The sequence below is a fragment of the Megalops cyprinoides genome, chromosome 19 (genome assembly GCF_013368585.1).
Source record: "Megalops cyprinoides isolate fMegCyp1 chromosome 19, fMegCyp1.pri, whole genome shotgun sequence".
NCBI lineage: Eukaryota > Metazoa > Chordata > Actinopteri > Elopiformes > Megalopidae > Megalops > Megalops cyprinoides.
The window spans coordinates 13,467,731-13,493,939 of NC_050601.1; the positions used below are offsets into that span (position 1 = coordinate 13,467,731).

Below are 26,209 nucleotides of genomic sequence, written 5' to 3' on the forward strand. Positions count from 1 at the left end.
CCAGTGATAGCAGTGAGGGAGATACTGCTATCTCCTGCACACTCCTGGCCACCACACACAACAGCAAGTAACAGAAGGAAGAACACTCCATGTTGGCCTTCCTAGGGAAAAGCCAGCGGTCCAAACACCACAGCGGGCACAAATATATCTGTTCATATTCAGTATATATGTTACTGCAGTGGAAACAGGTAATGAACACTTTTGAACCTTCATTCAGGCCCTTTGAGTCCTGCAGTATGAGAGAGAGAGAGAGAGGAGGGCTGAGGGCCTGTTCTTTTTGAACTGACCTTTACTGAAAACACAAGCATGCTTAAAGGGACCACATTTTGCCAAGTAATAGTTCAGTTCCACACAGAAACTCACAGTCACAGGGCAAAACAGGATTTGACAGAATCTAGTGCCTGCTGCCAAAGCCACTAAAACAATCAAAATGTTTCTCATATAGTATGACATCATCTCAGACATCTTTTTTAAGAACAGGTGAAACACTCCACCACCAATATAAAAAACACATTTATCAAGGTGCATGGCTCAATCTCATGCTGGTGAATATTGAGAAAATTTTCAATAAATTACAAAACTTGCTACAAATCCATGTTACTATACAGCCCTGCCATGTTTCTTACAAATATCATGGATTTTTTTCCAAAGCGGAATATGTAAAAAGCTGTACAAAATAAATGTTTTCAAGCACTCTGCTTATTGTTATTTTATTCTACTACTACAACTACCACGACTACTACTACTACTACTAATAATAATAATAATGATAATAATAATAATATCTGAGAGTCCATGGTGCTCTGTTGCAGCACACAGACCAGGGGTAGAAGACCTCTGTTGGCCCCTATAGATTTTTCCACTGACAGGAAGACCACGCTGCCTTCAGTGTGCACATGGTGAGAGTCAGGCATCAATGAGACACTCTTTCAGCACTGCACTAAGCATCATTAACAACAGAGAGACGAGTTTCCCAGAGCGCCTACAGCAGGTGCAAATCCATTCATGACATACAGCTAGCTATCTGCTAATGGGAGAGGCACATCATCTGTGCTAAAACAATGTCAAAATATAGGTCACTGTGATACACAACGTTGACATATGGTCTAAATTTACTTTCAGAATGATTTGTTTTGTTTCATTACGGATTGTGCGTGAACAGAAATGCCACAGCAACATCATGGCACTGTTGCGTAGAGGGTGTGATGTTAGTATTACTTTGCTGCCATAGACTACTGTCCTGTGATGATAGCTCTCTCACACTGATGAAACTGTGACTGTCACAATACAGGACTCCTCACTCACACTCACCCACAAACACACACACAGACATAAACACACATGCAGGCACGCAAGCACGCACGCATGCACACACACACACGCACACTCACACAAATACATACACACACACACACGCACACACGCACACTCACACAAATACTGCAAATGATACACAACATTACTTCATAACCTGATGAGACGAACTGTAACACTGAAGAAAGAGACAGAAAACTATTGGAAAGGAATTCAGTTTTCCTTTAACAGAGACAGCAGCCAACAGCTGAAGTTCTCTTCATCACTTATAAAGCCACAAAGGACCTAATTCAACCACAACTGTCACACCTGAAAGACATTCTGGAGTCTTGGTAGTAGAGTGCACACCATTCGTCCTACCTGTGTGACCTTCTCCGTGACATTCTGCGTGCGGTCCTTCAGCTTGCTCGGCGCGATGATCTCGATCTCAGTGGGTGACGGTGGGCGAAGCTTGTCGGTGCCGAAGTTGAGAGTGACCTGTGGGATCTTGCTGATGGCCCGGTACTTCATCAGATCCGAGTCCGAGGTGGAGTTCAGCAGGCTCGGCTTAACGTCTGTATCCAAACCCAACACGCATGGTCAGGGGTCAAACGGGATTCACTGTCGGCCTTTAATGGGTATTGAAAGGGTAGTACTATGGGATTCCTTTATTTGTTTAATGTGCTATTATACATATACCGGTGGTGTGCTATGGCATTGAAAGATACAAATCACCAAAGACCCCGACACACCGTTTTACTCGCTGACAACTTAAATAGCTAAATAGACTGATATGATTTTAGTTTAGAAACCTGTGTTTGATCAGGACTGTCTTAGACTGTCATCATTCATGGCCTACGGATATTTAGCCATGTACTTAAGCCAGAATAATAAGTTCTTTGCTCATGGAAAGGAAATCAATTTGGAGCAAACACAACAACATTTCAGGGGCTGGGTTTGCAAGGTTTCTGTGTCTATAGATCCTTAATTATCAATCCTTAATTAAACCTCTGATTGCCACTGTGTGCCCTGAACTCCTTGGTGTGCAAAGCTGCTCTTTGTTTACATACATGTATAGCATATCCCATTCACAAAGTCTATACTGAAGAATATGGAAAAACAAAAGAGGTTTAAGGTATTATCTCAACAGTGACTCAGTCATAATACGGAAACTAACACAATTCATTTATTTCAGTTCAATTTCAGTTCAGTTCAAGACAATCGCCTTGTTTGAATTCTAGCCTAAATCTCACAGAATATCTAGCCACCTGATTACACCATAGCAGGGGATGCTGTGCATTGTGAGCGAAATACATTTCACAGGTAGACAGATGAGAGCGCCATGGTTACCAAGTGGGTTATTTCACTGATTTTCCTGTTTTTCTCCTCTGTTAATGCAGCCTCCCTGTTGCCACAGCAAAGGGAAGGAGCATATAAAAAATCACCTGATTGTAATGGCTTTCCTGAAATAGCCGGCATCATCCGGCATGTGCTCAGAGTCAGAGGCTCCATTTGAGAGAAAATGCAGACCTTATGCAGGCTTTGGGCCCTGTTCTGATTAGGACGTCAAGCTGGTGAATGAACGCCTTTCTAATGCAATATTGCAAAAGAACCACAGATAGTACCACATTCGAAAAACGAATCGGTTAATATTTTAAATTTTAATTTTAGAACAACAGGAAAAAAATCTATGAATGATCTCACAATATGATTCACCCCTACGGACACACAGAAAGACTCTCAGACTCACAGCTGTTGGCCCCGGGGTCCCCGCCCCGGCCGCCCCAGTCTGCCCTCATGCTGTCGATGTCGTCGAGCGAGGAGGCACGGCGCAGGCTCCTCACGCTCTCCCGGGACCGGCTGCGGGGCAGGCTGCCCCCGGCGAAGACCCCCTTGGGGTCCAGGCGCTCGGGGAAGTGGGGGGGCCGCTTGAGGGAGGAGTGGCCCGCGGGCGGCTGGGGGTCCCGGTCCTGCTCGATCAGGGCCTCCGTCTCGGACTGCATGCAGCTCTCCTTGGACGGGATGCGGAACTCCTTCAGCGGCACCTCCTCGCTGCTCGGCTGGCGTGCGGGGAGGGGAGGGAGAGGGGCACAGGGCAGCATGGGTCATGCACTGTGCACGGCGGTGCAACACGCAAACACTCATACCCGCGCTGGGACGGACCACGCACGTCATTACTCAGTTGCTGAATGTATCCAGGGGGACTGACATGATTACAATTGGATTACACATTCTCTAGCACCATTTGCATGGCAGGAATTGTACCAAAGCACTGGATCCCAAACTTGGGTAGACAGCAATGGAAAATAGTTCAATGACGGATTTCAATCAATAATTTCTTTATTGATCAACTTATTTGCTCGTCAGCTGTCACGTAAATTTCTGTTCAAAAGTTTCTGGTCATTTCTGTTCACGTCCTGCGAGGGGTTAATTTTTACATTGACTTTAGATGACCTGGCCCCTAGTAACAGATCAATGAATATGCATTATTTGCATTAAGAATGCTAGAGCATATTGATTTGCTCCATTTTTGCAAAACATTACAGTCACAGCAGAACATTGGCAGGGAGAAGTGAAGAGCCTAAGAAGAACAGCTGGGGTGGTATCAAAGTGCAGGGCTTTCTCCCTGTGTTTTTATCACACTCTTACTTTTATAGCTGCCACATTTTGGGAGGGGGCAGGGTGTTGGACGGGGGCAGAGAAGTGTTATCACAGCTCAACAAAGGCACTGAGTGAGTAACCAAATCTTGGACACAGCTTCCTTCCCAATGTTTGGGCCGCTCATCCATCTTCAATTCATTGTGTGCTCTACTGATACAAATGCATTCACAGTGATCAGTTGCATCAATCAATTAATAACTTGTGTATACAGGTGAATAATTACCACAAGGAAGAATGTACAAATTTTTATTTTTGATCATGTTGTGCCTCAGCCCAGTCTTCTGTTATTTATTTCTGCTTTTGAAATCAGTATCTAAACCACAGCACTATCACAAAACGCGACTGAGCTGAGGTTATAGTCATGTGGCCGTGTGTGTCTGCATTTGGCTGTTAGTCTGGCAGTCGCTGAAGGTCATTGCTCCACAGGACTCACCTTCAGCAGGTCCACCACCACACCCTCAAACTGCTCTTTGGAGAGGGAAGGCCGTCGCAGGGCCACAGAGCGCAGAGAAGGCAACTTCAGTCTCAGTCTACGATTCTGACCTGTAGCACAACATTGGTCTATCACACACACATACATTGGCATAACACGAGTCTGTTACACATACATACACACAAGCACACAAGCACACACGCATACACACATACACGCACACACACACACACACACACCTGCTCTGATCCAGCCCTGAGTCATCCTCTGCCTGAATCCTCCCTTCTTCAGTGAGGGCCCCAGCAGCTCCTGGAAGTTGAGTATGAACATGATGACCACACCACTCTCGTTCTTCACTGGTACCACATCCACCAGACAGGGCAGGCAGGTCCCTGAGGGAGGAAAGCATAGCAGGAGTCACCTCACGTGTTAGAAAGATGCACATATTCCACAGCATGTCCTCTTCCTGTAATACCACCTCCCAGACTTTGACACACCAGCACCAATAGTTTTATCATTTTTTATGTTCTCCTGCCTCTTCTCAGACATAATAGTGGTTTTTATCACTGTTTTTATCATTTCATCACTGGTTTTTTCCACAGTTTTTTCACTGATTTTTATCAGTGGTTTTCATTGCACAATGGAGTCAATATCAAATCATGACAGAGCCTGGCACTTAGGTTACCCACATACTTTCCTCCCATCACCTGCCTGACCTGGGCTTACACATTATTCTTAGGTTAGGTTTATAGAGTCCCATTACAGGTTGTACCATCTATATGTACCTTGAAATGAAATGTGTACTCTGACAACAAGAGACCACATTAAAAGCCTAGGTGCTGAGATGCTATCATACGCATGCTGAAAGCCGTATGTCCATTACCCAGCTGAGCCCCTGTTCCAGCCTCTTTCAGTTTTGTTTGGTGAAGCCTTTTAAACAGCAATAAAGTTTCACGTGCAGGGTATTTATGAGAACAAGGTTTATGAGGAAATCTGCGGACATGGTCCAGGGGAGCACCAATCAGAGGGAGAGGAGAAACAGACAGAGGCAGATGAGGATAGACAGAGAGTGCGATAGGGAGATGAGTCAGAGTTGGATAGACATAGATCAGCGGAGTGAAAGGGAGATGGGCTTTGAAATCCTGAAATCCAGACAGAGAGCGTCTATGGGAACTTCAAACACGGCAGACCCAGCAGGTGCTCAGTCCACAAACACCGATTTGCCAAACCTCTCACAGGCTATATATTTACCAGCTGAAAATAGCTCAGGTAGGCACGACAGAGCTTAGGGGGGGATAGTGTAAAGTACCAGGATGCCTAGTCTCTACATCCAGGAACGTGGTGTGTGCAGCGTGCATGGTGACCCATTACAGCAGAGAGGATCAGATACAGCGGAGCAAAACGGGGAGCTGATCCTGCTTCAAGAGAGAGACAGACTCCTTTCACAGTGACTGATTAGAGGAAGCCGGGCCTTCTTCAGTTACTGGCTCTACCCTTCTATTATGCTGTCTAAAAATAGCCCCCTGACCCCTGTGTGTGTGTGTGTGTGTGTGTGTGTGTGCGTGTGTGTGTGTGTGTGTGTGTGTGTGTGTGTGGCCCTCAGCCCACTCCCCTCCATCTACCATGCTCCTTTTAGTCATTTGTTCAATTGCTTAGTTACTCAGTTCGCAATCCCTTGCTGCACACATCATTAATTATTCAACTGACCATTAAATAATTGGTAATGATTGGTCTGGGGTTCCTAGATGACAGAAAATTCAACAGAGCACATCATCTCATCCTTTGCTCTTCTGTGTGCACCAGACCTGTCACCCATCTCTCATTTCTGTGTTGAAGGAGGCAGGTGAGGGGGTAACTTTCCCAATGCACTGATACTGTCATTACTTCACCAAACAGTCTTGTCACTTCTGAAACACTGAATGGGAGTGTCTTTGTAGTAGAGTGGAAGTTTAAAATAACAGATACTTGTTCATAGTATGAGGAGGTATTACTGGCAAACCAATGCCCCAGCCACACCCATGCACACATGCGCGCACACACTCTTCATTTAGCTGTAATCAAAAGTTGTAAAATGAGCAAACTTTGCAAACACAGAGATTGTGAATATAAAAATAATCATAATTACCAGCAAATGCATCCTGGTGTGTTTCTACATGGCTGTTGTAAATGCCCATAATAAATGGTGTTTAGTCTATATGCATGTATGTGTATGTGTGAGCACGCATGTATGTGTATGTGTGAGCACACGTGTGCTGTGACATTAAGAACAGATATACTGTGACCGAGAAACGCACTGATAACATTTCCATGACGACAGGCTCCCTGTGATCTGCTTGCACCCAGTCAACCAAACCCAAACAATCAGACTCGTTATGTGTGTGTGTGGGAGAAACTAAATGGGAATAATATCCTCTTGTGATACATCATTCAGCAGACTGAGAAGGAAAACTATTTCCATTCCCAGACAAGCTGATAAGTGCATGTTCACTAAGGGAGCGGGTGGTCTCCCCTCAACTACCCGTAATGTGTAGCGACCACCTGGGTTTACCATACATCAGCTGAGATGGAGAGGGAGGGTGTTAGTAAGACAATAAAATGGAGGAGGTTATGATAATTGATTGGGAATTTTGCTAAGACACTGGGGAACCTCCTACTCTTTCCTGAGTGTCCCCCACACTCCAGTGGACATTAATCCCTCGCCAGGTCAAAGGGGAAGATTGCCCCTATTGGCCCATAAACCCCATTTCCAGTACTTCCAAGCACTAACCAAGCCCAACCCAGCATAGCTTCAGCAATCAGGCTGGAGAGATTTGCAGTGTGGTATGGCTAATTGGTAAAAAAAATCTGTAGGAAATCTGCAATTTGAGACAAGCTTTTCAAATCTTAAAATTTCAGTTAATAAAGTCTATCTCTACTAAAGTTTTTCTCTACTTCTGGGTGTTTTTTCATATGCCCAAAGTCAATAAATGCCCAAATCTGTTGCCCCTTGGATACTTGGGATACTGGGGCTGACAAATCTCAGCCTAAGGCGTTCAATTGCTAGTCCTTTTCCAGAGGAGGTGTATTTGCCAAAACATTCTGTTCCAAGAGCACTCTGGGCAGGAGGCAATCGAAACTCCTTTCAGTGGGCGGTAAGCTACATTTGTAACCCTCCAACACATCTGGTGAGGACACAGCTGCTTGATGACCACACTTGCAATTGCACTGTCCCTAGTTTTCTCCACTCATATTCTCAATACCCGTATGTTACCATTACAGTTTTGAAAAAAAAAACCTTTTCTGACACAAATGTTTGTGTGGGGCAATTATTTCTTCTTTGCGTCAGAAGAAACAGGTACTAAGATTTGTTAAGATTTTCCTAATACATTTATTTTTATGGTATTCAACACTTAATGAAAAGGTATTGCCACATTTGTAATTTTTACATTTTTGGGAGAGAAAATATCCAACATGTGCATTTTCTTTGATAACGTTTTAGTTTCTACATTTGCCAGGCTGTGTGGTCTTAGGGGACAATGACTTCCCTAGATCAAGCTACAGATGCACAAGGTAAGATTCTGGACTGGAAGGAGGAAGGACTGGAAGCTAGCAGGCATATCTCTGCAGCGGGCAGTGTCCGTACCTTCCTTGGCATAGTAGAGGATCTCCACCTTGCGCTCCTCGGAGCCCAGCAGAGCCTGTGCGAGCTGTGCCAGGGCGCTCTTCATGGTGCCCGGCCCCACCAGGAACTGGCAGGTGCAGGACTGCTGCATGATCTCCGCCCGCGAGAAGCCGAACATCTGGCAGAAGCCCTCGTTGCAGTAGATGATGCCGCAGTTCTTCATCTGGGCGTTGGCGATCAGGAACTTGCGGTCTGAGGAAACAGGGAGTTGGCTGAGAAAGACCCAAAGGGGAGAAGGACACTGACAGGAAGACAGGGAGAGGGACGGCGGGAGGGCACTTGACTTTGCATCTGAGCGTGAAAGATTTAAGGAAAGGATTCAGGATTCAAGAGTTTTTATAAAGAATTTGTAGTAGTGTGGCATACTGTTAAGGACCAGGGCAAGGTACTAAATCCACAATTGCCTTAGCAAATGTCCAGCTGCATAAATGGATAAAGCCTATGCAAGCTGCTCTGGACAAGCGCATCTGCTAAATGACAATGACAATTTCTCATGAGGAAGACAGCTACAGAGAGTGGCACTTGGAGTAATCACGGACCACGGACATCTACCACAGCACACCTGTGCTTTGGCTCAAATCAGCTGAGGCATTAATCACACATACACAAACACAGACGCACTGAGACAATATGAAGCCACTGGATGACTGACTGTACTACATAAATGTGAGTCATTATTACTCAAGTTCCAGTAAGCAGCTTCTGAATTAGAAGAAAAATCAAATTAAAAACATTAAGCAATCTCTGTTTTAAAACTACATGGGACACACTGAATGACGTAACATAGAATAAACACAGGTTTAAAGAGAGGGAGGACAAAAAAGCTGATGCAAACTCAACAGTACCATCCTCTTCAGCCAGGACTCCCAGCGCTATCTCCCTGTGATAACCAGCATTCCTGTCTCAATTCAAGTATCCCCCGCTATCAAAAGCTGGCATTTGAAACTTTAAACTGAAGACTGGCACCATCCTGCACCTTGGTGAACTTAAATATGGGTATAACTGTTTATACATAAATTAGACTGTATTATAAGAGATAATTTCATTAAAATGGGAAAATGTAATGTAAAATGTAAAATGCTTTAATCATCAGGGGTAACCAAATCGTTTGTTAACATTATTTCTTGACGGACATGACCAACAATTAATGAAAAACATATACACAAAGGCAGATTTTTCATGTGACCTTGGCCAAAACTGAACTAGTAGTTTTCATAAACAGATCAATAGACATCCATTACTTTCAAATATGGCGGTGTTAACAATCAATAACCCAAACGTATGAAATAACCACATAAAATGTATGATGTGAAGAGATTCATAAAAATCTTCTGAGGTAATTTTTTTCTCTGATGTCTACATTAGACAAATATTTAATACGGTCTGAATTCTCGTGTCAATGTGTGCATTTGCTTTCTTCAGAGAAGTGTGCCAGTCGGTGTCATACACTAAATAAAGCACATCCGCCAGTCCCGGGTACAGCGTGAATGAAGGCTCCAATGTGATACTGATGCAGGAGCAGGAGATAAAGAAGCCAGCTGTTTTCTATCACAGCAGAGACAGTACTTAAGGGGAAATGCAGTACTGGAATATCACATAGACATACACACAGGGGTAAAAGGAGACAGAATATCTTTACGGGCTCTAGGAGTTTTTATCTTCTGTTTGAATAATATGGGTTTTTGTTAAGGTACTGTTTGTTGCCTGTTACCAAGCTTCTTATCTCATTTAAGCTCATATTAAATGAATACTCCAAATTGCTGAAGGTGTGCAACAGTGGGCCTCTTCATGAGAAGACATTATTATTTATGATTTTCCATTTCCAACACTGAATCTTTTTGAAGAGGTATCATAAAAGCAGATACAAATAATGATCTGTTTGTTCCCATATCACCACTACCCACACTACATGTCCAAATCTATATATCTATATCTGTATATGCAGTTGATGTATTATATACTTAACCTTTAATCAAACAAGCTTCCTCAGTGGTTGATTTTTAATCACCTCTCTGTCCTCACTCTCTACAATGAAATGGAGTGTTATTTTTATCCTACCCCCCTCTGTCTTTAGTTTGTCTGCTCCCAGTGTGAAAGCAAGTCTAAAAAGGAGATTAAACACACACATTGGGAAAGACAGAATATAAGGCGTGAGGCTTGCAAAAAAAGACATGCGGTACAAGAAGAGAGGCGAGGTGGGGCTCATGGTATTGCCAGGGGTAAGGGGTTGTGTGGAACGGCAGGCTGCAGCAGTTTGTTACAGTACCTGTCACGCTGAATTGTTCACACACTCTAGCATGTGCTGAAAATACACACTTTATCAGACAGTTTTCTTTCTTCTGCTAGCCAACCACAGCATTCAAATATGACAGGGTCAAATGAGATTTGTCCTTTTTCCCCACGATTATGGTGCCACAATGATACAGATCTTATCATTTAATGTATTAGTGTGTCAATAACTATGCAATTCACACCAGGGAACATCACGGAAGTCTGAAGTAGCGAGAATATTTGTGATGCAATCGCAACGAAACAGAATTAAATCTTTACCAACGTAGCCAACATAAAGCAATTACATGTCTTACCAATTAAAGAGAGAAAAGGAACAGCATTAATTAAAATATACTTTTTTCAAAGGAGAATTAGAGGAATGTGACCAAATTGTACCTAAGCTGTGAGAGTCTGGAACATGCTAAAGTTGCTGGAACAATATGCTACAGGAGAGTACTATGATGTAATAAATTATTAAGGCGGCATCGCACATTGTACATGCACGCAAACACACATTTCGTTTCTCGGGAAGAGCTTCATGGAATACGTGCCTTTACGAAACAACTGCAGCATCAGAAAACAACATATGCGTTCATGTCTCGACCTCAGTCTGTACCTTCACACTCCACTATTCCACCCTCCGCTCTGACGCCAGACTCACCGCTACCTAACCTTTGAAGCAAGAAATCATTTCAACCCTGAAGGGAGTTAAAGCGCACTCTTGAAAATTCAGTTACGCTACCATCTGAGCTAAGATCATAAATTAAAAAAAAAGATTTTTATCGGATGAAAATCCATTTAAACTAAACTGAAATGATCTTTATAAATTGACAAATTTAATTAGCTAACAGGTCACGTAAGCCCAGCGCATAATTAGAAATAATACTCCACTCCCTTTCAGACGGTCATTAGCAATAACAGGTGCAACTAACTTTTGTGACGAAAAAAATGTGGTGACGCGTTTGGGTATAAGTGAATGCTATTAAATATTTATTAAGTACTATGTTTATTTTACAGTAGAAATAGACATTGCTGTAAATAGTCTATAGGAAATCGTGCATTGTAGGTCGACCGGTTCGTATCATATCATCAATATGTTTTCTAATAAGTGCTTAGACTATACGTACCAAATGTCAAAAAGAATATAAACTGTACTATAAATGTAATACTACTTGTTACAAAAATATTTGGAGTCCCGCATAGACAAGCCAAACGACTGACATGGGAAATTTACAAGAATTTGCCAGACTTCTTTGTATTATTTTACAACTAACCAACCAGTAAACGAACTATGACATTTTCTCCGCAAGAGACCTGCCCGTGCAACTTACCTGCGCGTTCTATGTAGTACACATTTCCATATACCGAAGCAGTAATCGATAAATTTTTGTTACAAAGTAATTTATGAAGAAAGTGGGTACTTACTTTGTCCATCGAATTTCCTGATAATGGTGTCCAGGTACGTGTTCTGGAGCGCTACATGACCCCGTCTCACTGGCATTTTGGAGGAGCAAAAACGAGATTTCTTAAACGCATTAATCTGTCGACTAGTTAAAGGAAAGTATTAATCGAGCCAAACGGACTAAAGCGGAAAAACATTTTGGGAAAAGATGATACGGAGTCTAGATCGACGGCGACACTAAGTATCACACAGCAGCCGAACAGCCTGGTTGCCACGGCAATAGTAAATACCGGTTTCCACTAAGCAGCAATCTGGAAAAAGGCAGTCTTGCAGAGCAGTGAGAGATGGAAGTCGGTACCCTAATAGGTTGAATAGATTAAAGCTAACGTTAAAAGGCAGAAATACTGAATATATGCTATGCAAACAAGTGGGAGGGGGCTAGAGAGTAAGTTGAAAAAAAGAACACCACCCTCGGCACAGAAAAGAAGATAAAGAAAAAGAAAACTCCTAAGTCAGGGTGAGCAATAGCCCTGCCTTTGGAGTTGGGATGGTATAGGACAGATCATCAAAGAAGAAAAAAGATCCTATTTGCTGAATCACAGCTCCTCTTCCCCCCTCCCTAAATGTTCCTCTCAGTCGGCTTCACCCTGCGGGCTTGAAAGAAAGTAGGGTTGCCTGAATGGGAAGGACTCGCCATTTGTGAAGTGAATCTAGAAAACACGGGGAAATGCATGGGTAATGACAACACCTATGTGAAAAAGGAGAGGGGATCAGATAGCTTTAGCTAATTACCCTTTGAGCTCTGAACCCCATCATATATATTTATTCATATTATACATTTTAAACTGAAGTGCTCACTCATTCCCTTCCTCCCAAATGACCCAACACATATTGCATTTTGAAGTCACATTATTCACAGCGAATAAAACCACCAGATGAGGAAGAGGTAAAATAAGTTGGTGAGCCAATGTGTTTTATGAATTGGAGGCCTTCATAGTAGTGCCTCTGTTTCCAAATTGTTGAGTTCAATTTCAAAGAGAATTGTCCTGATGGGAATCAATGGCAAACCAGGCTGAAGACAAAGAATTATTTCTGTATAATGTGTACAGCCATTTCACAAATAAAAGGACTGAAAGTCCTCTCACCACCAAGTATTTCGTTCATGAAGAATTTTTATTATCAATCTTTCTTTGTAAATTTAAATTCATAAAATATTTTCTTAAATGTTGCACAGTCTCTCAGCCATCACCCATTCATCCCTAATCTACATGGGAGTAGATTATACAAGAAAAAAATGGGGGGAGTTAAACTTTTTTTTATCACCAACAGGGGAAAAGCCGTGTTGTACCTGGCAACCCAAGAGGCAAGCCATCAGCATATACACTGCTACACTTGACAGAGAGCAGAGCAACCGTCCTTGTGTCTCTCACACCACACTGCAACCGAAAACACATCGCTTGAAATAGCCTGCCTCCTCACTGGCCCTGTAGGGCCCATAATTTGTTCTATTTTTTTATCTTTTGGGAATGCTTAGGGTGAGGGGGTTGAGGGGATCTTATTTTGATCAATTGGTTATGAACACCTCTCCACTGCAAGGTATTTGGCAACATTAAGTGGTGTGCATTGATTGATTTAGTGCCTTTTTAACAATAACAAAACAATCCACATTAACCCACTCTTATCCATGGCAAATAGTGAGAGCACCAATTCCCATAACAACTTGAAACCTATATACATGTAATGTTGTTTTTTAAAATATATATTGAGTTGAACTCATAGCTGAAAGGCTGTTGTCTGTTGACCTCAGTGTTCTGTGCTTTTTTGAGTCAGAATGGGTGTCTGATTATTTTGAATGCGCTTGATTGTAAATCGACCTGAAACATCATTAAACCAAACAGCCAGATCTGCGTGTGCGCTGACGAGAAGCAGAAACAGAAAACGGGAAAGATAAGAAAATGGCGAACAAAATACAGACCGGAATAGGCCGACAGAAGAAAAATGTGAGAGGATGATACGTTCTTCAAAACAAGACCAGACAATACATTCAACACCTCCTCTGCTTCTGGTGCAAGTGAAGTCTCAGACAAGAGAACCTGTTAACACATACCATGGAGAGGGAGAGAGAGAGAGACAGAGACAGGGAGAGGGAGACAAAAGAAATGACAAAGAAACATAGATGAAGACGGAATGACTGAGCCGAAGAAGGAAAGAGAAAGGGTCTGATCGGGAGAGAGATACAACTGGAGGGAGAGAAAGACAGGGAAACACAGAGAGATATTCGAGGAGGTCCCGTCACCCTGTATTTTCATGCTTCCCTGTTCCATTTCGGGGCTGTTGTGACAGGACCTGTCAGATGAAGGTTAGGGGGGTATATGTGAGATAAACGAAGTCTCCAGCTCCCACGACTCCAGCTGTCATCTGTGTCTGCACTGTAGGCTATTATGGAGACAGTCAATGCACCACAAAAGCCAGAATCATCAAATTATCTCACCAATGATAATGGACTCATACATCTACAGTCTGGTTAGCAAAAAGTGTTCTGTAAGACTGTAAAAAGTAACAAGTTGTTACTTCAGGTTAAGGACAAAGCACATTGTGGTTATAGTAAGTCTGGGACTTGGCCCTTCTTCTGTATGATGTTGTTCTTTTGAATATTGCAGGCAATATCCAGAATGTTTTGTTTTTTCTTTACACAGTTTTTCTATCTAGCATTATACATTTCAATTTCGGTTTTAGATAAAACAGAGCTGTTACAGTCTCATCTATGGTTATATTTTCGTTTTGCTCATGACCAGCTAACACAATGGATATCTGGCTGCTTATTTAGGACTTGCACATAGAAAGCTGGAGCTCCTCCTCATTTAGGTGTTTTTCTGTTGAAATGTGTTATGAAGGAAGTCCCTTTCATCTACAGTACACAGGCAATATCAGGTGTGTTTCTGTTAATGCAGATTTGGAAAAGTGCTCACTATGGGGTTTGCCTCAATTCCTGTCACTTAATTGGATCCTGCACTTCGGCTTCACTGCAATGAATAAAAATGGGTTTGATTGCAAAACTGGATCCGTTTGATCTAAATTAGCAGAAGTATTGTTGTTTGTCAAATTTGATTTCAAAGGCAACAAATTACTTTAATTAAAGCTCCCTGGCCTCCATCTCATTGGAGCCACAGATACACTGCAGTTCCTTTAAAGTATAGTTATCTGCCTGAATTTTTTTTGTTTATCTCTACAGTCAAAGGGAGGTAACCAAACATTTTTAGAAGTCACAGTGAAAAAGAATTGGCATTACAGTATGCACTGTGATATTTTGCACTTTTGTGGAGGAGAGAATATATTACAGGCAGTAAACAATAATACGAACAAGGTCCACTGTGTCCCCTACCCCCACCACTGTGTCCCCTACCATTCAAAAAGTTTGGAAAGAAAAACAAAATAACATATAAAATATGTAACACACATACACACACACTCTGACCAGGTGTTGCAACAATGCAGACATTGTGGTAACAGATGCAGGTTTGAATTAGTGGAAGGTATTAAAAAGGGACCAGATGCCATATGGGTACTGGGCTAGGAGCATGTGATGATCCTAATACTAATCTCTGTACCATGCAGACATTTTTTAAAGTCCATAATAACGTAATTATGGCATAATTTGAAATGATTGTAAATTGATTGTAGACTGATTAGAATGATTTTAAAAACTTGCTTGTTAAATGTAATTGCTCACCTGCTGATGATTGACAAATATCACTTCCCTTAAGTGATCCGTCTGCAAAAGGATGATGTGATGTTTTTCGAAAGTTAACTGGTCCAAAACTACATTGATTTAGCTTGCACACATAAATTTTACATGGGAGAAAGAGCACCATGTTGTAAAATACAGGACCAGGACAAGTGGAAGGCATTTTTGCGTAGATAGATAGATAAAACAGTTTTGAGATTAATGGAAAGTGGTGTTGTTTCAGAATACATTCTGAAACAACAGAAAATGTCTGCTCAAAGTACACTACAGAAACAAGCCAGCGGCAGGGTATTGATTTAAGAATCCAGTCCAATGGGCTGTTCATTTCATGCTCCTTCTTGCTTGCTTTCTTGTGGAAAATGGTCACCTAGCAGAAAGGAGATGAGTTGTTTCACCTTTTTTAGTCACATGAGCCTGGCTGAGGAAACAAAGGCTCCCGAATGCCGCGCCACTTTTCATGCTAGTGGAGACGAAGTCTTAAAATATCACGCTTGTCTGCTCATTTTTAAAAACGTGAAAACGACACACACAGAAAGTGACAAGGTGGATAAACCTGGCACCATAAGCCACCCAGGCGCTTACTGTCTCCACAGCTGGAGAAGGGTCACAATTGACTTTGCTCTCTTATCGTGGAGGGGGATTGCTGGGGGGATGGAACACTCAGCTCAGGGTCCAGCATGCTCAGTCTGCAGAGGTCAGAGGTCGGGTTGCCCACGCTGGGTGCTAATTTAGCAGCAACAGGATAAGGGCCGGGTTCGGGTGCAGACCCTGAGGGTATCAGACACAGACGGGATTGCAGGGAGGGGTGGGCTGCGTTTTCTCTCAGTGGGCGCCGATGCAGGCGCTATATTTAGCCAGTTGGCTCGCATGCCTTCCCCTGACCCCAGTGAGAGGGCCGCGGAAGGCAGGAATGTGTGCTGAAGAAGACAGCAGGCTGGCGTGATGGGATGGGCATACACGACCCTGCCACATTTCTTCCTTCTCTACTGTGTCCATCAAACACCCTCCCTCCAGTATTCCTGTTACTGCTAATTAACAGAGTATGTTTTCCGACTACAGTGTCCTGATCTCCTTTTATGGACCCAAATATTATATTACATTAAATTCATTTAGAAGACACTCTCATCCACAGTGACTTCACATTTGAATATAAGTGTATCTGCTCAAGTTCAATGAGCCACAGTGTCAGACCAGGCTAACAACACTCCCAGACCAGTGTGTGTGAGCATAACATTAATCAAGCCGTACTGCAAATTAAATTGTGTAGCCTAACTAGATACCATGCATCATATGTCACTAGATCACAGAATCCAAAACACAATACAATACTACACATAAAATAAACAGCAAGTACTACAATATGCTGTATATCAGTAAAATAGAAAAAAATGTGAAAAATATTTGACACTGTAACAAGTACATTTAAATGAACCAATATAAGTAACAGAGAGCCAGTGATCCAAAGAGATAAGCCCTATCATATTTAATGTTTGTATGAGGTTTTATTGCACTACAGCTGCCATATTGCAGCTATCTCAGTGCTGTGTATTACTTCTACCAATTCTGTAGTTGTACTGTATTTTTGTTACTCTGCTGATCCATTCTATTACCTCACTAACAATGTAGGATTTCCCTGTAAACATAAGAATGAACAAGAGTGGGGACAAGAGTGTCAAGGAGCCAATTATAAAATAACAATTGCAATCAGAATAAGAATAATTATTGCAGGAGAGCACACAAGGAATAATTACACAGTTCTTGTCTCATTAGATCAAGCGGCAGCGAAAGCTTGTGTTCTAACAGGTAAGAGGGTGCCGCGTAGGGCAAAGGGAGGCGTGGATGATGGCTCGTGAAGTGTCATTCTGGGAAGCTTGGTGGCGAGCGCTCTCTCACCCTGCACTCTTTCCCAGCGGACCCGCTCGGACTTTCTGTGGAAAGTTTCTGGAGGGCTGAGCGTCAGGACCCCCACACCCATGTGAAGTGTTTTATCAAGGCTGGATGCCATAGCGACTGATTCAACACGCTGCTCAAGTCAACGTCCATGGCAGCCCCAAGTTTCTGAATTCCACAGATAAAAGGCTGGCGGCGCACAGCATAACACACAGACACACACACACACACACACACACACACACACACACACACACACACACACACCATATCCCACTCATATGTAAATGTTCTTTTATCTGTACTCTGAAAAAATGTACAATGAACAAACTTTGAAAAACACTAAGGGGATGGTTCTGTCTTAACCACATAACAAGATGTATTGTGATATTTTAAAAATCAATAACACATTTTAGGAAGTGCAGTTACTTTTGGCTACTTGTGCAATCTTTTCGTCGTCTGTTTGTTTTCAAAAAGTAAATTATGAAAAATGTCAATCTTGAGTTTAAAAGATCATCAAATGTTATCACTGAACACCATGGAAAAAACTATGGTAGCTTAGACAGATAACGACTAAGAAAAACTTTTGGTTCCCCTGGCTACGAGGCCCATTTTGGAGGGGTTGGGGAGGAGGCAGACAGGCCATGGCGGAGGCTGATTAGTGCAATCATATGGCTCTTTGGGCACTTCAATCACAGCAGGGGCTACGGTAAGAATACTTTGATTATATGAAGGGCACTCATGCAATCATCTCTGATTTATTCCCCTTACAAAAGGAACAATGATCCCTTGGACAGCTAGGAGGACCTAAATGTATGTGGTCCTCCCCATGAGCCTGACTTAGATAATACGGGAATGACCCCCTCAGCAAGGGGATCCTTGACAATCATCATCATCATCATCATCATCATCATTATCATCTTCAACATCTTCAACATCATCAGCAGCCATAGTCATACCTGTCATCTGTGGTGGCGCAGTGGTCTTAATGCATCTCAGATACAAATGATATCAGAAATTGCAAGCTTTGTGATGCACAAGAGAGGCAAGCTGCAGTCATGCATAGAGCGATCCTCCTCCTCCAGACAGAGCACCCTAAATTCCATGGAAACGTGATGCCCCCATACTCACATCATTATCGTAATACAGTCCAGCTGATGCATCTTCCGCAGAAGTACAGAAAAGGTCATGTGTCAAAATGTTTCAATTTAGTTAGGTGATTTACGGCCCCAAAGCTGTTTTTATTCTATCTATCTGTTTACAGGAGAGAAATGCAAGTAGGTCTTTGTAATTTGGCCAAACTCAGTAAGGATGATTTTAAAGGGTGTTTGTTCAGAGACAGCAGCACACAATTCCAAATAGGGGTAATCTGGTGGGAGAAAGATCCCTGTCCTGAGTTATTTTCCAAAATAGGGGTAAGGTTAGAAGTAACTGATAAGCCAATGATAACTGATGAGCTTTGACTATCTAGTTACGTCTTGGAAAAGATGTCATATAATTATTTGAGATTGTTACAATTGATAGAATATTCTCATGCTGCGTATTGTGCAATGGCTGTGAAAAGTGAGTGCTGTGTTGTGCAGTGGTACAGTGCAGTAGTGTACCCGGCGAGGGAGAGCTGAATGCATTTTTTTGTGCTGTACAGTGTAGTCTGTTGATAGGATCCAGGACCTGCTGAGATGTGAGGGATCACACCGGTTTCCAGATGGCCGTGCAGAACAAGATTATAACATTTATGTAGGTGATAGTTACAGACCTTGCCTGGGCCTCCTCAGACCTTCAAGAGAAAAGCACCATAATCCAAGAGCACGATAATTCTTTGTGTCTTCCTTCATGGAAATCTAGTCTAAATGCATATTGAATTTCAAGATCAGAGCTGCTCAGTCCTAGACCGAGAAGTAATACACCCTTACTTTTGGGTTGAAAAAACATGTCCCCATACAGAAATATAACATACTGAGAGTACATTTTAGAGAACATATATTTTTCGCTCAATCAATATATTGAAATATGTAAATTATTGCTGCTTTGGTGTACTGCAATATCATTTTGCTTCACATAATTATATTTTAAATGTATTTGCAAAATATTCTTGGGCTCAACACATTTTTTAGTATATTACAATGTATTTCATTTTTGTATGGAAGAGCATACAGGTGGAAATATGTCAGGTAAATACAGATTAAGGGATTTATTATGTTCACTCTATGTACTGCTTTAAATGAGATCAAATTTACCATAAAAACATTTTCAAAGATGAACTCCGTCAGTTATGGTAAATGAAAGGAAAGGAAAGGAATCTCCTTTTATAAATGAAAAAACAAATATGAGTCAAACCTTGAGTCTTTTTATTGTTGGTAAATGGTTACAATGCTCTCACACCTGTGAGTAAAAACTTTCTATGGATGTTTCTTTTAATGGTTACATTAGGTAGCGGAATCAAGCTGGAATCTGATAGCTAAAAGCAGCAGGTATGTAAAGTGTGGTGAAGTGTACGGTAAAGCCAGACTCAAGGAGGAAAGAAACGAGGAGGGAAAGAGGGGAGGAAAGGGTCAGATCACAGGGAGGGCAGTGAAACATATCAGGGGAAATTATGGTTAACACATGTTAAAAAAAAAAAGAAGAAAGAAATACAGCATGCAGAAGCTAAAGACACTCTATCACTCTATCTGGAGGATGAAACCTAAATAGATGCATTATTTATTGTTAGATGATAGAAGCCCATAGTTTCAATGCACATTCTGTGCAGTTGTGGCGCCAATGTCTACATGCTCTGGCTTTCCATTGTATGCTGGAGTACTCTGACCATGGTCAGATGACCTCATTGCTGGGGGGTAATTGCAGGGTTGGGAGAGTACAATCCTTCCAGCCTGCCACAGACTGAGGCTGGAACCGGGGCCGTGTGTTCTAATGGAGTTTGAAATGGACCACTGTAGGTCTGTTACCCTGCTGATTTTCCACACTTCAGAGAGGGGCTCATGCAGGACTCGGAGGCCATGTCCACTAGCCGCACAGAGGCCTGGTTGCATTTCCCTCTCACTCTGCCTCTCCCTGGGAAGTCTCCTTCCCTCAATGTAGGCTGCCCCCCCCCCTCCCCACCACCAGCAAGGCTTCATCAATCGCCCTCCTTGAAAGGACATTCACACTGACATGTGGTAAATGGTAGGGGCGCTATGACGGGGTGACGGGTTTGTGTTGATACAGCTCTAAACACCCAAATTTCAGTCCGAATAGCGTTTTAGGCAATCGCCACCACCCTGGGCCAACACATGCAAGTGTTTACAGCATGAAAAAAATGTACAAAAAAGGTAAATGTGTGCGAAAGCTAAATTCAAGTGTTCATGATGTGAAGAGGTGTATCATTGAATGCCAATAATTTGACACTGTTACTTACAATAATCTTCTAGAGGGGTTTAAGAGCAAAATGCATTTCTATGTCTTTTTCTTCTTCCCTGTGTTAATCTGAGGGAAGAAGGCATAATGGAAGTTATTTCATTGGTGACACATCTTATGACAGGTCAGTGTGGCACATGTTCAGCCTTACTGAGTACTGCTACATTGTACGCACTTACAGATAACACTAATTAAAGAGAAAGCTACATGAACAAGAGCGTCCAACTTTTGCTCTGAGTAGGCCCGACTTGCCTCAGGTCTGTTGCGTGTGTGAGTCTAGACAAATCTGCACGAAAAAGCAACAAGTTGTGAAAAAGTGGCTTTGATTAAAATTGCGTTGTTTTAAAAGTGCGTATAGAGCGGAGCGACTTCCCACCGTCCTTCTCCCCTGTACTCCCCCCACCCCCTCCTGTCCAATTCCCCGACTCAGCTCTGGAGTGGATGACACTGACACCATCTTGGCATTAAAAACAGGGCTTATGGCACTCCGAGGGACAAGCCGTCCTGTAATCATAAGTGTCCACTTGCAACGGGACAAAGACAAAAGACATAGCCAAGAGAGGAGAGATGGAACACCCTTACAGAGCTCAGAAAGGCGAGGAGATGGTGATGCATTGGTCGGGGGGTGACAAAGGGGTGACAGCGGGATTTTGGAGGGAGGTGTGGAAGAGATAAAAAGAGGTGTCTCCTTCCCCCTTTTTAAACACCCCGGGGGTGGGAAATGGTTGGGTCCCATGGCTACCGGGCCAGGGGTAAATAAAAGCTACTTCAAACTGCTGGCCTTATTACAGTCACATCATCTAACACGCACCCCTCCTCCGTATCTGAGACCTTCCGGGTCTACAGTCCCCGCGCCTGCCGGCTCTTCCTGACAATTCACGTGCACACAGACCCTACGACGTCAGCCTGCTTTCCCGCTACGAGCTGAGCACAAAACCCTACGTCTCTGTTGTCTGACTCGATTACCCGTTCAAGCACGGCAGCCGCACCCACAGCTCCTCTGACAGCACAGAACCCTCAGAGGAGCAAAGTCCAGCTGCCCTGCTCTAAAAGCTCCCTTACTGAAGCTAGCTTATACAAAAACCTAAAAGAACATTTTGGCAAAATTGCTACTCAGACACCTCATGTCGGGTCGACTCGTGTTTGTGGGGGGAGGGGATGGGGGGTGTATAGTGGGTGGTGACCCCAGGAGGAGAGGAGACAGTGGAGTGCAACAGGAGAGCGTAAGTTGGGGGTGGAGGTGGGGGTCAGCGAAGTCCACAGCAATCAGGTGTTAGAGGGGAGTGTCAGAGAGATGGCCATGACTGTATTCTGGAGCAGGCAGTCAGGGCAAGTCCTTCCTCTCGGTCATGGACTCCTTAATAATCTGAAAAACAAACAACAAACAGTTTATACATGAGCGTGTATCATTTTTGTGATGCAAATGTGGCACAGACGATTCATCCTAATTACAAGTAGAACCAATCATCTACTGACACCAAAATATTTAATAAAAAGAAGGGAAGGAAGCAAAGGTCATAGAAATAAATGCACATACAGCAGCATCTGTCATATTACAACAATTCTACAGCTCATTTTTTGTTGTTTAAAGTTGTTTTCATTTACAGCTACATCTTATTCCTGCTTTGACAGCATTTTGTGAAGCATCTGTGTTACAGTTCTGGTATACAATCCATTAATTTGAACAATCTGAATATGCTCTGTGCAATGTTATTAAGATCATAAACATAACACTGAAGTACAGTGCCTGTCTCTGTGTTACTCTCTGAGTAAATAAGAGACACTGTCCTTATATACTTATTATACATATATATATAAGGAATGTACATGCAGTGTACATATGTAATTGTATATTTCGCCTCCTGGCTGTTGACTTAACTGCATAAATAGCAACACAATACTCTTTCCCCTGTACACATAATGCCCTCTTATGGACTGATGTGAAAATACAGGTGCAACTTTTACATGAGTACAACACATGCTACAGTCCACCACACAAATTTTCAATCACACAAAAAATAATTTTAAATTGACAGAAGAACTACGCTAACTAAATGAACAGCACGTTTTCTACATACGGTGATACAGTGTAACGCTATTTTGCAGACAATACACAACGCTGATCTTCAGCGTAGTATTGCCTGAACAGTAGAGTAAGTGCTGTGGCCATGGAGGGTGCGCCCCCTGCTGACGCACCTCCCCATCTCTTGTCTCCACAGTTCGCACCAGGATGCTCCTCTTCACGTGGGCCTCGGGGGAGAGCTTGGTGTCCATGCTGGTCTCTGTCCGGGAGGGAAGGGGGGAGATGGTTAGTGTGTCCAGGCCTGCCTCCCCCTGTGGCTGTGCTGCTTGGCTTCCTTCTGTGCACGCTGGTGATATTAGTGCTTCTTCTCCGATGTCACTGTGGCTGACAGTGACTTGATTGATTTTGACAGTGCCACTCTCTTATCACCCGGCTGCAGAGACTATCAGGTGTGTGTGTGTGCGTGTGTGTGTGCATGTGTTTGGAGGGTTTTATGTCTGTACTGGAAGTACAATTGTTTGTGATTAGAGACCTGGGGAACTCTCTAACTCTCACCTCTGAACTGGAGGTTGGAGAAGCTCTGCACTGGGACAGTGATTCTGAAAACAAAACAAGAACTCAGTTAATTATCGCAAAACCCATGTTGCATCCATCCAGAAACATTTGTTATCCACCCCACCATTCCCTGTTTGGTTATCTACTCCAGCATCCTGCTGTTGAGAAACATATCTACATAACAGCCAGTTTATATTACCTATACAAACTTTTATACCGTACACACGTGCAGATTACACTCTGCATACATCTTTAGGCACAACTAGACATTTTTGTTGAAGCCCTTTCACCGCCTCCCTCTCTCTGACCACTCACAGTCTCTCTCCTCCCCCCTGCCCTCACCGGGTCTCCTCCCCCTCCAGCAGCTTGCGGTAGGTGGCGATCTCGATGTCCAGGGCCAGCTTGACGTTGAGCAGGTCCTGGTATTCCTGCAGGTGGCGGGCCATCTCCTCCTTCAGGGTCTGGATGTCCTCCTCCAGCCGGGCCACGTTATCCTGGTGGTTGTTCGTCTCCAGTTCAAAGTGATCCTCCATGTCTCGCAGCTGCCGTTCCAGAGACTCGTTCTGTCGAGGAGAGAAGGGAGAAAGACACAGGGGAAATGAGAGGAAGAAAATGTAGGGAGATAGTTGAGGACAGGGGGAAGGCGAAAACAAAGAAATGGGGGATGGAGAGAGGTCAAGCAGGTAGGAAGTGTTGGCAGTAGAAGGGTGGAGAGGTAGAGAGAGCTGGCGATGAGCGGTGGTTGCTCTCTGTCCTTTAAAACCTTTCTTTCATCCTTGTTTTCTTCATTCTTCATACCACCACTCCATCAAGTTAGTATCCACCAAAAATATCCTCCCACGTATTCAAAATCATGTATAAGAATATCACACCACTGGTCTGGTATGCCCCTGACTACAACTGTTCCAGACAAAAAGTGTTCAGGAATGAATACCACAGCATGGTGAACTTCTAATCAAATGTGCTCTGATGAAATTTCACTGCTGAGGTAGACTTACAGTTCCACGGAGTGCTTCCAGGTCACAGTTCAGAACCTGGATCTGGCGCCGGTAGTCATTAGCCTCTTGTTTGGCTTGTCGAAGGGCTTCCGCGTTACGATTGGCTGCATCGGCCAGATCAGCAAACTGTACAACACAAAGACAGGACACCTTTCATCATAAATATAGGAATGACAATGCAATTTAACAATGATATAACTGCAAAAAATAATATAACTGCACTCAAGTCTTTTCCTAAACTTTAAAATATTTCATGTGAAACTTTGAGACCACTTCTGCATTAGCACATTTCTTTAAAATAACTAGTGATTGATTTGTGCGTGTATATAGCTTTAGAGGAAACAAAAAGATGCTTGCACTCTAATAAGAGGTACAGTCAAAAATGCCAATAGAGAAAAAATACTGAATTTAATTAAGTGCATGTGCAAAGTGCAAACGTTTTTCTTTGGTGCTGTAGATAGAATAATAGAATGCACATATATTCAGACAAACTGATCAACAAGTTTACAATCATTCAGTAAAGGGGCAAAATAAATCACAAAGGACTTATATAGGATAATGTCGCATAACAGTTACGTGACTAGAAATCAGTTAATAGGAAACATGTGTTTTCAATTATTTTATGATGCCCATTGGCCTACATTAAAAAGTCACATAGCAAGTATTCAAACAAAAAGCAATGATACAGTACAAATATACCCACAGCCAAAAAAAGGCTGCACTCTGAAGGGAAAACACCCACATCCACATTGACCACAGGAAAGGAGTATATATATTCAAAATAATAATAATAAAAATGCAGCCCATAGGCAAGAGATGCTGATACATATAGATTCTTCTAACAAGACAAATTCAATTCTTCTTTTATATATACCTTTAAAACAGGATTTAAATTGTTTATGTATTTGAATAATAACAATATTTGCTGTACTTTTCTTGGTAAATTTCACTTTTCTGTACTACATGGTAGCGCTCTGAATCACCTTGGATAAGGGTGTCTCCCACATGAATAACCAAATAATTCCAACTGAATTATTTAATTCATAAAAGATAAAATAGGATTGTAGTCTCTGTGATGCTGCTCGCTACTGATGGGCTATTGGCCAACAGGAGACAGGGGCATGAGTGTTGAGGGCACAGCTGATTGGCCGACAGAGTGCTGACCTTTGAGCGGTACCACTCCTCTGTGTCATGCACGTTGGTGCTGGCCAAGGCCTCGTACTGCATCCGGATGTCTCTCAGCGCTGCTGTCAGGTCCGGCTTGGATATGTCCAGGTCGACATGCACCTGCTGGGCCATCAGCTGCTCCTGCATCTCACGGAGCTCCTGATGGGGGGGGGGGGGGGGGGGGCAGAGGACTCGGGTCAGAATTCCCTCTCATAGCTTTTTGAACACTTAGGCCGTGTCTTTATTTTTCATTCAGGGCATTATTACTAGGTTACACTGAGACTTTGAGGAGGTAGCCCTCCCATCCTATCCAGGAATGATGATCTCCGTGGAGACAGCCCTTACTTCCTCGTGGATCTTCTTCAGGAAGTTGATCTCATCCTGCAGGGCGTCGATCTTCCTCTCTAGCTGGATGCGGTTCATCGCCGCCTCGTCCACGTCCTCCGGTGAGGGGGGAGGAAGGCAGTGACAGAGAAAGAGAGGGACATGAAAGGACGTTACAGGTTTTTAACATGGCTCCTGAGCTGGTCTCAGGCAATACCTCCTCACAAGGCAAGGGGGTTCAGCAAGGATGTGCTCACCTCTCTGAAGGAGTTCAGGCCGTTCTCTGCCTCCATGCGCAGGGTCATCTCATCCTGCAACCTGAGAGAGAAAGAGGAAGGGAGGAGGGGAGAGGGGAAGGACGGTCTTTCTGAGTAGTGCTTCCTGGAAGGGCAT

The 26,209-nt window shown here is 43.1% G+C and overlaps 2 protein-coding genes across 2 annotated transcripts in view; both read right to left on the minus strand.

Moving 5' to 3' along the window:
• The window catches only part of kcnh6a (potassium voltage-gated channel, subfamily H (eag-related), member 6a), a 29,502-nt gene extending 17,682 nt beyond the window's left edge, over positions 1-11,820 (minus strand). The window contains exons 1-6 of the mRNA XM_036552466.1: positions 11,745-11,820; positions 8,010-8,240; positions 4,627-4,779; positions 4,388-4,497; positions 3,044-3,353; positions 1,663-1,868 (exon numbers count right to left, since the gene is read on the minus strand). Coding sequence (XP_036408359.1) covers positions 1,663-1,868; positions 3,044-3,353; positions 4,388-4,497; positions 4,627-4,779; positions 8,010-8,240; positions 11,745-11,820 — 1,086 coding nt within the window. The remainder of the gene's footprint in view (positions 1-1,662; positions 1,869-3,043; positions 3,354-4,387; positions 4,498-4,626; positions 4,780-8,009; positions 8,241-11,744) is intronic.
• A 10,179-nt stretch (positions 11,821-21,999) lies between these two features.
• LOC118794216 (glial fibrillary acidic protein-like) overlaps positions 22,000-26,209 on the minus strand; it is a 7,362-nt gene continuing 3,152 nt past the window's right edge. Inside the window, exons 2-9 of the mRNA XM_036552421.1 lie at positions 26,074-26,134; positions 25,838-25,933; positions 25,490-25,651; positions 24,326-24,451; positions 23,670-23,890; positions 23,328-23,371; positions 22,946-23,031; positions 22,000-22,115 (exon numbers count right to left, since the gene is read on the minus strand). Coding sequence (XP_036408314.1) covers positions 22,074-22,115; positions 22,946-23,031; positions 23,328-23,371; positions 23,670-23,890; positions 24,326-24,451; positions 25,490-25,651; positions 25,838-25,933; positions 26,074-26,134 — 838 coding nt within the window. The 3' untranslated portion in view covers positions 22,000-22,073. The remainder of the gene's footprint in view (positions 22,116-22,945; positions 23,032-23,327; positions 23,372-23,669; positions 23,891-24,325; positions 24,452-25,489; positions 25,652-25,837; positions 25,934-26,073; positions 26,135-26,209) is intronic.